General features: G+C 32.2%; 3 protein-coding genes across 3 annotated transcripts; 1 reads left to right on the top strand and 2 right to left on the bottom strand.

Annotated features, from left to right (window-relative positions):
* Positions 1-13: 13 nt before the first annotated feature.
* Positions 14-4,705, bottom strand: HT3 (hexose carrier protein HEX6). Its single transcript, XM_004146895.3, has 4 exons — positions 3,931-4,705; positions 2,337-2,659; positions 903-1,535; positions 14-665 (listed from the first exon to the last, which is right to left on the bottom strand). The coding sequence occupies exons 1-4, from the start codon at positions 4,058-4,060 to the stop codon at positions 210-212; spliced, it is 1,542 nt and encodes a 513-aa protein (XP_004146943.1). The 5' UTR covers positions 4,061-4,705; the 3' UTR covers positions 14-209.
* A 470-nt stretch (positions 4,706-5,175) lies between these two features.
* LOC101215303 (hexose carrier protein HEX6) lies at positions 5,176-7,848 on the bottom strand. The gene is made up of 3 exons (XM_004146896.3): positions 7,681-7,848; positions 6,708-7,030; positions 5,176-6,500 (listed from the first exon to the last, which is right to left on the bottom strand). The coding sequence occupies exons 1-3, from the start codon at positions 7,814-7,816 to the stop codon at positions 5,418-5,420; spliced, it is 1,542 nt and encodes a 513-aa protein (XP_004146944.1). The 5' UTR covers positions 7,817-7,848; the 3' UTR covers positions 5,176-5,417.
* A 1,236-nt stretch (positions 7,849-9,084) lies between these two features.
* Positions 9,085-10,529, top strand: LOC101206947 (gibberellin 20-oxidase-like protein). Its single transcript, XM_004146863.3, has 2 exons — positions 9,085-9,548; positions 9,677-10,529. Exons 1-2 carry the CDS (start codon positions 9,175-9,177, stop codon positions 10,269-10,271), a joined length of 969 nt encoding a protein of 322 aa, XP_004146911.1. The 5' UTR covers positions 9,085-9,174; the 3' UTR covers positions 10,272-10,529.
* The last annotated feature ends 306 nt before the right edge of the window (positions 10,530-10,835 follow it).

Genomic DNA, 10,835 nt, shown 5'->3' with positions numbered 1-10,835 from the left:
TGTCCAAAAACTATTTAGTCCTTTAATTGATCATTTTCCTACCATTATAATATAAATAACAAAATTACAAAGTTTAATTTACATCTCATACATCTAACTTTATAGAATGGCCGAAGACCATTCATCATCCAATGTTTTGAACTCTAGACGTGCCTTAATTTTAAACAAAAACCATAATGACAACCCCATGTGTGTATGAGATTGAATCCTCAAAGTGAAGATTGAAAATCCCCCACCTTCCTCTCCTCATTATCATCTTCCCCAACAACTCTCCTCCAAAACCAATGCTCTCTCCACACTCTCTCCACCTTCTCAATGGGCAAATTTTTCGTCTCAGGCAGAAAATAATACACAAACACAGTCATTACCACTACCCACCCTCCAAAGAAGAAGAAAATACCTGCTTTCAAATGGCACAACATTGCCAAAAATGTCTGAGCAATAATGAATGTGAACACAAAATTTGTTGCCACTGTTATACTCTGCCCTGCTGACCTGATCTCCAATGGAAATATCTCACTTGGTACAAGCCATCCCAATGGCCCCCAAGACCACCCAAATCCAGCCACATACACACAAATCAACACCAAAAGCAAATAACTATAGCCTTTACTCACAGTCCCTTGGTCTCCCAACAGTGCTGCAAGTAGCACACCAACAATGACCTGTGACAAACATTTGCATATTGTTATAGGAACTAAAGTGAACATATATATAGGCATTCAAATAGTATTTAAATCTTATTTAATATCATATCCTCTTATGACACAAGCATTTGCAAACCACCATGTATTAAATATGCTTAAATCACCTATTTTATCGGCTAATTTAAACTCATGAGTAAAGATAAATTTAACATGATATAATCTACATCATTAATCCAATAGCTTAAACTAATTTACCTGTGACACAAACATTTGCAAACCGCCAGCTATGAACAAAACCCTCCGCCCTAATTTGTCCACCACCAGCATTGATAAGAACGTAGTGACAAGCCCAACAGCTCCCGTCATGATTGCGGAGAACAACGCAGCGCTTTCCCCCAACCCGATTGTTCTAAACAAAACAGGGGCATAGAAAGCGATTACATTGATTCCAGTTACTTGTTGGAAGAAGGGTATGGCAATGGCCATCACTAATTGGGGTCTATATTTTCTTCTCATGATGTTCTTGAATGGGCTGTCGATGGATTTAGCAATCTCGCTGGCTTTGATTAGGTCGGCGAGCTCGGATTGGACATTAGGGGTGCCACGGATTCGTTGGAGCATTTCATCGACCAGTTGGTGGGAACTGCCACGCTGAATGAGACTGTTGGGGGTTTCAGGAAGGAAAAAGGCGCCGAGGGTTAAGATTGAAGCGGGGAAAGCTGCCATGGCGAGGGAAATTCGCCACCCATTGCCGGATTTAATCTTTTGGGTGCCGAAGTTGATTAAATTGGCGGTTAGAGCTCCGATTCCGACGCTGAATTGGAAGCCATTGTTGATAGCTCCTCTGTAGTTTGATGGTGCCATTTCAGAGAGGTACAATGGCACTGCCTGCAAATGTATAGATTGGAACAGATTTGATAATAAGAGTGAAAATATGTTCTCATTGTGAAACATCACGTAAGATTTTCCACGTTAACTATTTCATTAGAAAATGCTTAACTATCGCGATTAATTTTTTGAGATGAGAACCAAAAATATGTTTGAACAAATTGAACAAGATTGACCACTACAACAAAATTTAATTAACACATTTAAACTGATACAATCATGCAAATTTAAAACTTAAATTGATACATCTGTAATAGTTTAAATTTTAAATTGATATAATTATTAGAATTAATGACTTTTTTTTCACAATAGTAATATGAAAGCAAATGGTTGGTCAAGACACGAAAATCCTTGCCGATGTGTATGATAAAAATAATAAAATAAAGTAATTATAAATGAGTCTCAATTTGGATCTTAAATATAAATAAATAAATAAATCAGTATCAATATCAAATCACAAGAAATGTCAACAACACAAGAAGACAGATTTTCCAAACCATAAAATAATTGAGTGTTGATCTGATTCATGCTTAGGAACTAAATTTTAATTAAACAATTATATATATATATAATTTCACAACATAAAATAATATAATATAGAATTTTAAGGACATTAGTTGAAAATTTAAAGTGTTAGTTTTTTAAAATTGTAAGAGTGATAGATGTTTGTAACTACTAATTGATAAACATCAACAAAAATGTGTTAGTGGTTCGAGGTAAGACAATACGTATGTATATATATTAAAACTAAATTAAAAAGATAAATGGGATTCGGAAAGAGATAAAAAAAGAGAATTGTACCTGATTTGCGAAGCCGACGCCAACTCCGAGCAAGACGCGGCCAAGTATGAGCATGTAAACATTCATGGCAGCGCCACCGAGGGCGGCCCCGGCAATGAAAACGACGCCAGAGAAGAGAATGGAAGGTTTACGTCCTAAAGATTTGGTCATAGATGAAGCAAAAAAGGAAGCTATAAGGCCAGCTAGGTATAAAGAAGAAGTGAAGGATGTTAAGAGTTGGCTATCAAATTTGCAATAGTTGCTTATATCTTTGTCTTCCTTCATTTTTCTATCCACTTCTGGAAAAAATTTCTTCAAAAATGATTCCATTGAAGTCACTCCACCTATAACATAATTAATTCATTATAATCATCATCAATAATAATTAAGTTTTGTGAGTGTGAAATTATTATTAATTTTCACTTCAAATGTTAATGTTTATGTATGAAACAAACTAGCAGTATAAAAATATTGTTTTGGTTCTTGAATTTTATTCGATTTTAATTTTTTTCATTTGTAATAAATCTTAAATGGAGTGGAAAAGTACAAAAGTCTAATTAAATAACAAAAAAAGCTATTGAAAATATTAAAATCAGGAGATTAAAATGGTAAATAATACATGATATAGAAACAAAGGGTTAAATTTCAATAACGAAGATTGAAAAGTAATTATTTAATTGAAGATTTATTTTAAATTGAAAATATTTATAAAATATATAGTAAAATTTTAGATTTTATTGATGTAATTTTGGTATATTGTGTAAATATGTTTGGTTTATTTTTTAAAAATAAACCTTAATTAATGTAATTAATATTTGTAGTCTTTTTGATGGGATCATTGATTAAGTTTGTGTGATCACATATTCGCAAGACTTTTCCTCATATCATTTCTATAGTTTCACATATATCCACATGGTGTGATTGGAGTCCTTTTCATATTATTATAACCTAAATAATCAACCCAACTGCTTTACATAATTATTGTCTTTCAATTTTAAATTTCATGATGACAAAAAAAAATATCAATTGTGCTTTTAAATTTAAGAGAAAAAAAATTGATTTAAGAAAAACAAATATTTTAGTTAAAACACATTTTTATTAAATAACAATTAAGGAGTATCCATCATTATTGATTCGTTTGAATTAAAGATTTTAAAAGAAACTCATTTTTATTTGAATAAGTATTACTATTTTTCTTCTAAAATGATTTATTTTTTAAATTAAATTCATCATAATTGTTAGTTACAAAATTAAAAGAAAAGGATATTTCAACTTTTTACAAGAAATATTCTTTTTTCTATCTTTATTATCTCTCAAAACAAAAATTAAAAGATAAAAGTTGCTTTTCAAAATTCAACAACAAAAGTGAACCAAAACGTTCAAAAGTTTAATAACCAACATGAACATTTTGACAATATAAAAATCAAAATTAATTTTTTAGGAGTATAAAAATTAAAATGAACTAAATCAAAGAATACATCCATTAAAGTAGTTTTTAGAAACACTTTTTGAATTCTGTCTATCAAGATTAAACTTGTAATTTAAGTAAGAAAACTATGGAGATTGGAAATGAGAATAAATGAAATGAGATGGAGATGGAGATGGAGAAGAGTACCTGAAATTCCAATGTCATAGCCAAAGAGAACACCTCCCATGGCAGCCATCATACAAGAAAACACCACAAATGAAGTCATCTTTCCATTGTATTGCCCTCCTTCACTTTCTATTCCAATTCCCACTGCCATAACTCTTCAAACAGTTCCCTTCTTTCTTCTTCTTCTTCTTCCCTCAAACTTTAATCAGTAAATTAATTGCAATCTCACCCTTAATAGCTCAATTATAATTACATATATTATACCATAAATTAAAGAGAGAAAACAAAGACATCAAATTAAGAAAGAGTTTCTCTTCAAGCTCTCTCTCACAACTTTGACAGTTAACTTGAAGACGACAGATACAAGAAGAAGAAGAAGAAGATAGAGAATAGAGAATATAATACTGAAAGGGGCAGACTTGCTTGACTAAGGAAGTGGGGAAAGGCTTGTGTAAGAGTACAAATGAAGATTATGGGCCATTCATTTTTCATTTTAATTTTGGTTTTTTTAAGAAAAAAATCAAGACTATTATTTCCTATTTTGATTTGTATTGTTATGGCCACTTTTTTTGCTTACTTTCCCTTTTCTTTCCTTTATTCTAATCCATTCATGGGGTTTGTTTTGGGAAATTCATGGGGTGTTATTAGTGAATAGATATCCAAACAGTTTTTTCAATTTTATCTCTTTGAATTTGTTGATAGAATTTATGTAGAGGGGAAAAAGAGTTTTTGCATTTTTATAAATTTTGGTTTGGAAATACTTTTATACTTTTAAATTTGGTGTTCGAGTAAATCCTTTAGAATTTCAAATAAAAGTTATGATTTTATGCCACAAGTTTGTCTAATATTCTAAAAACGTAGAGATAATGTTGCAAAAGTATATAAATTTACTTCAATAGAACCATTCTCCTTTTAAGTCACTTTTAATTGATATTCTTTATAATTAACTAAAATGTAAATTATTGGTTTTCTTGGTAATAAAACGTCTAAGAAAATGTTTAAAAAAACAAACAAACAGTAACCATTTTCTTACAAGAATTTAAAGATGAAAAGGTTTGAAATTTTTTTAAAAATAGTAGATCTTACAAAATATTTAAATAATCTAAAATTTTTGTAAATATTTTAATTTATTTTATTATTTTTAAAAATGTTCTGAGTAATGGAAAGTCTTTTTTAAAACATAAATTGTAATAAAAATTTTGAATGAATATAAAATTTCAAAGTAAGGAAAAATATATCGAAATAAAAAAAGTAAAACATATCAAATTATAAATCTATCAATTTATTATTTCGCTACCACCACTATTCCCATTAGCTTTAGAATCAAATGTTGGTGGTAACAGTAAATGTGACAAAACCATCACTTTTAATAAAACTTATGATAAAAAAGATATCAATGAAATTCCATTGGGACCAATTTTGATTATGTGTATGTAAACATTAGTTCATCTATACCGAGCCGAACTATCTAATTCTGTATTTTCTTTTTCTTTTTTCAACTTAGAACATCAATGTGCCTCGGCATGGAAGGTCATCTCTCGACTCGGTTCCACTACAATTCTCTTCCAAAACCAATGCTCCATCCAAATTCTATCCATCTGCTCAATAGGAATATTCTTAGTCTCCGGTAAGAACAGCAACACAAAGACAGTCATAATCAATACCCACCCACCAAAGAAAAAGAAAGTCCCGCTTTTCAAGTGACAAAGCATAGATAGAAAACTCTGAGCTATGGCAAAAGTAAACAGAAAATTGGCAGCCACAGTAATACTCTGTCCAGCAGATCTAATCTCCAACTGAAAAATCTCACTCGGAACCAACCAACCTAGAGGACCCCAAGACCAAGCAAAACCAGCAACATATATACATATCAAAACAAGAACCAAATAAGCATACCCTTTACTCAGCCCACCATGATCCCCTAGTTTAGCAGCCATTACACTTCCAACTACGATCTGTGAGATAAACATTTGAATACCCCCAATAGTAAACAAAACCCTTCGGCCGAATTTATCAACTATAAGCATTGAAATGAAGGTCGCTACTGTACCCACAACCCCAGTTACCACAGCAGACAACAATGAAGCACTTTCATCTAAACCAACAGTTCTAAAGAGAATCGGTGCATAGAATGAAATGACATTGATACCAGTTACTTGTTGAAAGAATTGTATCGCTATCGCCATCACAAGTTGAGGCCTATACTTTGGTTGAGTAATTTTCACGAACGGTTTCTTCATTGTCTTTGATATTGCATTTGCTTTCACAAGATCTTCGAATTCCGCATCAACATCATCTGTTCCACGGATCTGCTGCAGCATTTTCTTGGCGGTTAGATGTTCATCATCGCAGCGTTGAATCAAGCTATTGGGTGTCTCCGGTAAGAAAATTGAACCAAAGGTCAAAAGAGAGGCGGGAAGCCCAGCTAAAGCTAAGGAAATTCGCCAGCCTGAGGTATTGTTGAGCTTTGCGGTTCCGTAATTGATGAGATTAGCTGAAAGAACGCCAATTCCAACGCAAAGTTGGAAGCCATTGTTGATTGCTCCTCTGTATTTTGGCGGTGCCATTTCAGAAAGATACAGAGGAATTGCCTGATAGAAAAATATGGCTAAGTTATACCAAATGCTTGCAAAAGTAGCTTCAAGTTTCAAAATATTTTGACCCTTAGTTTTGGATATAAACTTGGAAATTTCATCAGTATGACATTTCGATATATTCCTAAATATTTTTAGAAACTTCATCATTTTTGTATGAAAAGAGTGAAGAAGAAAGCTCGAGTACAAAAAGAGAAAAGAAACCTGATTGGTAAAGCCAACGCCGATTCCGAGCAAAATACGGCCGAGAAGAAGCATATAGACATTGGCGGCCGCACCGCCCAAGGCAGCACCGGCGAGAAAAGCGGCGCCGCCGATGTGAATGGAGGGCTTTCTTCCGAAGGTCCTGGTGACGGAGGAGGCGAAGAAGGTGAAAAGAAGGCCGGCAATGTAAAGGGAAGAAGTGAAGGAAGTCAAGAGTTGGCTGTCGAATTTGCAGTAATTGCTTATTTGTTTGTCTTCTTTCATCTTTCTGTTCACTTCTGGGAAAAATTTCTTCAGAAATGGCTCCATCGATGTCACTCCACCTTCAAGTTACAAACTTTCGTCATTGTTCATCATTCACAAGAAACTCCTAAATTACTTTTTTATTTTACGTTATTTTCACGTTAGTGAAATTTTGTTGTTTATTTTATATATTCGATTATTTTTTTGATATAATATAAACATTTAGATGTTCAACTCGTGAAAATGTGAAGATATCAAAATTTCTAAGATTTTTATATCATAACGCTAGGAGAATCGAACCTATGATGAGGTCAATACTACATAGTTTATGTCATACCCATTAGCAAATTTGAAGTGTTTTCCTTCTAAAGAGCCTATAGATATGTATTGTTGTCTTCAAAACTTACTAGACAGAATTTATATATTACAGTTCATTTCATATTTGAAATAATCAATTGGGATACATGTTGATAATTATAGCAAGTTGTTATATAGTTTATAAGTTATAGTAGTATGTGTACGATGCACGAACAATTTTTTGTATGAGTAAGAAATACTAAATATTGGGGCTAAAAGAAAAGAGATATTGGATAAGAAATAGTAAACATTATAAACAAAGATGAAATAACTTTCCACGTAGAAAATTATGATTAAATAGTATAATGGAGTGTAGAAAATATAAACGTTGTTTCGAGATGCACTTAAGAAGATAGCATTGATAGAGAGAAACCTGAAATTCCAATGTCATAACCAAAAATAAGGCCTCCCATGGCAGCAACCATGCAAGAGAGTATCACAAATAAAGTCACCCTGCCCTTATAGTCATAACCTTCTCTGCCCTTCTTCACAAATCCACTACCTACCATTGTTAAACCTTAATTGCTTCTGTGTTTCTTCTTCTTAAGGACTGTATATGGAATTTATAGAAGATGTTGATCATCATGATAAGCTTTTAGCAGCCTCTCTTGACTTGTAGTTTTCAAATTATCAACATGACAACATCAATATATTAGTCAATGAAAGATACTATTATATTTCATTTATTTGGAAAAATAATGTAGTTGATTTGAATGTTGAAATTTGGTGACAGGCCTTGATTTTTTCGGTCACTCGTGTAAGTGTAAGGTTAAGGTGTGTCGTTTTAAAGTTTTCTAATAAAAAAAATTATATATATATAATTTGTTTTTGGTGAAAAAGATAAAAGAATTAAAGCCAAATATTGATTACGACATTACAATTAATATTTGTGTTGGTGCTTGAATCTCATACGCTACTCATTTAACTTTTAACTTTGGTTCATATTGATTTGTATAATTTAAACTTTATTTCTTTTTCATTTATTCTTGTATTTCAAAAAAATAACTGTTTTGATCATTTCATTTTCAAATTTACTGGGTTTTGAAGGAATTAAAATAATTACTTTTAAATAATTAAAAAATGAAAGTAAACGAAATTGATAATATAAAGACAAAATTAAATATTTTAAAAGGGATCAAAACGAACTAAAAGAGAAACACTAAAATAAAAATTTTGAAAATACTATGACGAAAGTGAATATTTTATAAAATATAGTTACCGCGGTCAAAATAGAAGGTGAAAATATATACAAACCAAAAGCAAACATTTTGTTACCAAAATGAACATTTTTTTACCTTTTATCTTTTAAACATTTAATGAGTGTTTAGGATAAGAAGCGGAAAAGTAAGGACTAAATAGTTATAGAATATGAAAAATTGTAAACTATTGAAATTTATTGAGTTATTTTAACAATAGAGCTTACAAACTCTTTGTATCAAACAAGATGGATGGAATTCATAACTTCCTACCTAAATATCCTTTTTTGTAAAAAAAATTAGAAACAAAAAAAGAAGAAGCAATCGTTAGGTGTTAAAATTTAAACTCACCATTAATGATTGAGTTCCCATTGCCACAATGATTGAACGTAAAAAAGTGCATGGATTTCATAACTTCATAGTTCATACCTAAACACCTTATGAATGGTTACTTTCATGCAAAATTAAGAGACGAAGAAACGAAGTTTTAACCCAACAGTAATAGTGGAGCTCCCACTGACGCAATTATTGAATGTAAAAAGGAAATCCACAATCAAATCACGTGTAGTAGTATATTCCTAGATCAGCACTATATATCTCAAGAATCAGAATGGTAGTAGTACGAACTATAGCAAGCCAGTTTAATTCCTAAAATTCTAGGGTTTACAGAAATGTCAAAAGAATCGATTGAGATGCACGAAGAATTACTAGTAATGGACATGAATTCTTGCGAGCATCTGAGCGAATCGAGTCGATTGAGTCTGTACAAGGCGTGTAACGAATGGGGGCATTTCTACATCAAAAACCATGGCGTTTCGAAGGAGCTGTACCAGAAACTCAGAGCCGTTACCGACGAACTGTTGACGGCGGTGCCGGAAGAGACAAAGGAAGGGAAATTGAAAGTAGGAGCTTCTTGGTACACTCCTAGATTTAGATTGTCTCCTTACATTGAGAGCTTCAAGTTTTTGGGCCCGAATTTTTCAGATTATGCCTCCGATTTAGGGTTTACGGAACAAGTCTTCGGCCAACGCGTCACTCAATTCAGGTCATCCTAAACTCTATTTCAATCTCAAATCCTCCCGGATTTAATTATTATGATAAAATTACAAATTTGATTAAAGCTTAAGAATCGTTCTATTTAAAATATCTTCGGCAAGTTAAATTTGTTTGCAGGAAACTACTTGATGAATATGGAAGTATAATGATGGAACTATCAAGAAGAATAATGAAGCTATTACTAAAGACGATGGGAGATAATTTGGAGGACAAATTCTACGAATCAGAATTCAGCAACTGCAATGGCTACCTAAGAATAAATAGGTACGCACCTCGAAACTCCAATGAAGAAATCGAAGCATTTGGAAAGCACACTGACATTAGTTGTGTGACGATTATATTCCAAGACGAGATCGGAGGTATTCAAATGAAATGGAAACAAGGAGATGAGTGGGTGGATGTAAGACCTCTAGAGGACGCCCTTTTGGTGAACATTGGGGATTTCTTGCAAGCTTGGAGTAATGAGAGGCTTAGATCAGCAGAACATAGAGTTGTTTTGAAGCAAGATGTGAAGAGATTCTCTTTGGCTTTCTTTTTGATATTTAAGGATGATGATAGGGAGTTATATGCCCCAAGTGAAGTTGTTGGGGAAGGAAATACAAGAATTTATAAGCCATTTTCTACTAAAGAATACAGGGCATATAGGGAAAATAACTACAGGAAAATCGTTGGAGTTCCGCTGAGAGAGTTTGCTGGAATTGATTTGGAGTGAAGTGTTGAAGTATGGACGTTTGGAATGAAAATAGGTATTCATTCTTCTCGTATTAGGATTGGTTGCTGGCTCATGCATAATGCATACATATATGTTATAGTTTTTAAACTTTCAATATGCATATCTCAATTTATGAACTTGGAACAAAAGACAACTATGATGATCTCTTGATGACTTACACATGTACAAGTATAAGTGTATGTAAGATAAAGTTATGTTGGGTTTGCTATACTCGAATCTACCTTATGTGGCTTCAAATATTGCCTATATGTACTTGCATATAGTGGATATACTCAAAAGTATGCTTTAATCATGAAAATATAGAATAGAAAAGGGAAAAAAATTCTCATGGATAGAAAAAAAAAAAAAAAACTATTTACAAAATATTACAATATCTTAATAGTTTTAATTTTTTACCATATTTAAAAACGTTTCAAAAATGATTTTTTTTTAAAAATAAGCTACTTAGATCTAATTGCCAAATATATATAGTAGATGACATAAACTCAGTACACTCCATCTTGGTTGTAGTACAAAACTTTGCCATGCACTTGGTCACTCTTG

Source organism: Cucumis sativus, chromosome 4 (assembly GCF_000004075.3).
Source record: "Cucumis sativus cultivar 9930 chromosome 4, Cucumber_9930_V3, whole genome shotgun sequence".
Classification (NCBI taxonomy): Eukaryota; Viridiplantae; Streptophyta; class Magnoliopsida; order Cucurbitales; family Cucurbitaceae; genus Cucumis; species Cucumis sativus.
The sequence above is the reverse complement of the archived record's forward strand: the minus strand, read 5'-3'. Positions and strand labels throughout refer to the sequence as shown.